Source organism: Fonticula alba (genome assembly GCF_000388065.1).
Source record: "Fonticula alba strain ATCC 38817 unplaced genomic scaffold supercont2.7, whole genome shotgun sequence".
Classification (NCBI taxonomy): Eukaryota; order Rotosphaerida; family Fonticulaceae; genus Fonticula; species Fonticula alba.
In genome coordinates this window covers 1,703,850-1,707,112 of record NW_009242977.1, presented here as the reverse complement: position 1 = coordinate 1,707,112, position 3,263 = coordinate 1,703,850, and the positions used below count along the sequence as shown (strand labels likewise).

The following is a 3,263-nucleotide window of genomic DNA, read 5'->3' as shown; positions in this document are numbered from 1 at the left end:
TCCCTCTCCACTCCGATGTACGGCGCCGGTTTCCGGCGCTGCATGTACTCATTTCCCCCTCCTTCTTTCTTTGCCTGTGTGCCTTTCCGATGTGTCTGTGTGTGTGTCTGTGTGTGTGTCTGTGTGTGTCTGTGTCTGTGTGTGTGCGTGTGTGTGCGTGTGCGTGTGTGTGCGTGTGTGTGCGTGTGTGTGCGTGTGTGTCTGTGTGTGTCTGTGTGTGTGCGTGTGTGTATGTCAACGATGTCGCGTGTCTGGGTATTGTGTGTATTTTCCCGTCTGCACGTCTTGATCTGAGGGGCAAATGACAAAAAAAGAGACCAACGACGGCGTCCGTGTCTCTGCGGAATACACCGCTACCGGCTACAGGGGGACCAAGGAAGCAGCGGAAGCATGGAGGGGGAAGCATGGCCAATGCCAGGACACGGGGTTAGTCATCGACCAAGGCAGGAAACCTTCCAGGGCACCTCCACCCAGCGCACGCGCACCTCTTCTTCTTGTAGAGGATGCCGTGCATCTTTTTCATGGCCCGGATCTCGGTTGGGTCCTGTTCGACGCGTGACCGATCCTTCCAGGAGGAGGGACGCATCTTGGCCGGGCGCGATCCGATGTACTTGTTGTCCCAATCCCGGAAGGCCTTCAGGTAGTCATCCGGATCGGAGAAGGACACGAAGCCGTAGCCCTTCGGCGTGTTGGTGCGCTTGTCCATGACCACGCGCGCCTGCAGGAAGGAGGGATACTCCCGGAAGACCGACGTCAGAAGCTCGGTGGTCGCGTCATTTCCGAGATCGCCAATGAAGATGCGATAGTCGTCTGGGTGTGCTGGGGTCAGTGCGATGGCCTTGGGGCGGGGGGAGAAGAGTGGCAAAGGGACAGGCCACAGCGACAAGCACGCACTCTCATCCCATTGGGCGAGGGTCGGATCGTTCCAAACTTCACCGCCGGCTGCGCGGGCAGTGATCTCGCGCTTCTTCTCGAGATCAAGGGCGCCAGTGGCGGCTGCGGATGGGTGGCGCATGGGGCCGAAGGCGGGCAAGATGGACAGCCAGGGTGAGGAGCAAAGAGAGACCCCAAGGGAAGCCACCGAAAGGGAAAGAGGGAAAAAGGAACGGCGGGCCAGGACAAAGGGCAGGAGGGCCAAAGCGCGCACCCTGGTAGGCCTGGTACTGGGCATCGACCGAGGCAATGGCCACCTGGGCAGCGGCCGTCGCGGCCGCCATATTCCCATCATACTGGGCGAGGTGCTGTTTGGCCACCGTGACCACGGGGTCCTGCCCGGCGCGACGAAGGCTCTCGTAGTAGGCGCCCCAAGAGAGGATGGTTGGATCGATTTGAGGGATGGGCCGCGCGGTGGTGGCGGCGGCAGGGCCGGCCGTGGCGGCGGCCGTGGCAGCCGGGCCGCCGAGCGGGGTACCCGGTGCCGAAGTGGTCGAAGCAGCCGGGGCGGCCGGGGATGCGGCAGAGGCGGACGCCGTGGCAGCGGCGGCGGCGGCGGCGGCGGCGGCCGTGGGGGTGGGCCCCGCCGGGACCGGCGGCGAGGAGAGAGCCACGCCGCTGGTGGGCCGAACCACGGCGGCCGTGGGAGCCGAGGCCAATGCCACGCCGGTCGAAGTGGCCATCGACCGCACGGCCACCGCATACGGCACGGGAATGGCACCGGCGGCGACCCCGCCAGGGCCAGCCCGGCCGGATGGGGCCATCGGGCCGACGGATCTCGTCCCGCTGGACGGGGTCCCGGCGGCGGCGGTGGTGGGGGCCGGCAGCGGGACGGCCAGCGGAACGGGACGGCCCACCGGGGCGCCGACACTGACACCGGCAGATGGCCCGGGTGGCCGGACCATGACCGGCGGTGCGTGTAGCGGGACCGGCACCGGGCCGGAGGGCGGCCGAGCCATGCCCATGGGTGCGCCGGGCGGCCGCGGCCGCGCGGCCACCGGCGCACCGGGGTGCACGGCCGGGACATTCAAGAGGGGCGGTCCGGCTGCAAGATGGGGCCGGACGCTGGCTCGACCGGGGCCAATGCCAGCCTCTTCCGCGCTGCGCTTCTGAGACATGCTCTTTCCAGTCAGGACCCTTGGAGCAGCGGGGGCTAGATGCAGGGGGATACGCGAAAGAGGGGGGGGGGGAGAAGGGAGAGGGGGGGGGGGCAGGAAGGGATGAGGGGCGAGCGGAGTGGGGAGGGGGAGTGCTGTGCTGGTGTAGCAGTCCGTCCACACGGCGGGATCTGAAATAGACGGTGGCGGGATTCAAGCGGCCGACCACCAGGGCAGGGCGCGGTGGGCCGCCCCCCCCCTCCGTGCGCACTAGCGCAGGTGTGACTTCCAGGGGATTCTAGGCACATGACGGTGGGGAGGCGAATGATCAGCTGAATGACAATGCCCAAGCGGACGAACTGGGGCGGCCGGGCCGCCGCGGCCGCGCCCTCCGCCAACCGCAGGTGTGATGATGCCCGAATGATGGATGTCCATCGGCCGGTTCGTAGTGGGCAGACAGGCCTCGACGGGTGCGGGTGTGGGTTTGCGCGGGAGAAGGGAGGGGGGGGGGGGGGGGGGGGGACGAGTGTGCCAATATGCCCCGCAGGGAGTCCGCGCGCATGCTCCTTGCGTGAGCGCGCGCTCTCCCGAGGCGGGACCCCGACAAGCACTCGCTCCGGCGAAACGTGGGAAAGTCCCGACAATGGGGATGCGTTGGAGGGCCCCCTCCCGCGGGGCTTGCCCCCTTGGTGGCTACCGGGCCTGGCTGCTCCGGGCCTGGGGGGGCTGGTGGCGGGAGGGGGACGAGCCTCCAAGCACAACGGCAGGGCTACCGGCCCGCCAGCGAACAAGGCCCGAGAGTGCTGTTCGGCGCTCACATCAGTCGCACACATGCCGGACCCCGGGGCGTGTCCCACGGCCTGGCAGCCGGTTCCTTGTACGTCGTCATCTCATGCGCGCCGAGACGCCTCCTGATCGGCCCTGGTCGCCCGCGGCCTGGGCCGCGCCCCGCCCGCCCGCCCGCCAGCCCGCCGGAAGGGACACTCGCTGGGTGCGGATGCGCCGATGCCTCACCATGGTTCGGGGCACGTCGAGCGGGGGGGACGGACTACGTTACGTCCGTCCGTCTTGCCGCCCCGGCGTATTTCCGCCGGGGCGGGGCCCGCCACCTCCGCATCTGGGGTTTCGTTCCTTCCCGAAGACTGCCCCCGGACGTGGGGGGGGGGGGGGGAGGGCCCCGAGAGCAATGGACACCCCCCGACCCTCTCTCTGGCTTGGCTGCTCGACCGTACC

General features: G+C 68.5%; 1 protein-coding gene across 1 annotated transcript; it reads right to left on the bottom strand.

Moving 5' to 3' along the window:
• Window positions 1-248: 248 nt before the first annotated feature.
• H696_04565 (hypothetical protein) lies at window positions 249-2,051 on the bottom strand (the record flags this gene model as incomplete). Its single annotated transcript, XM_009498447.1, has 4 exons — window positions 249-360; window positions 486-810; window positions 895-996; window positions 1,148-2,051. 4 exons carry the CDS (start codon window positions 2,049-2,051, stop codon window positions 354-356), a joined length of 1,338 nt encoding a protein of 445 aa, XP_009496722.1. The 3' UTR covers window positions 249-353.
• Window positions 2,052-3,263: the final 1,212 nt, after the last annotated feature.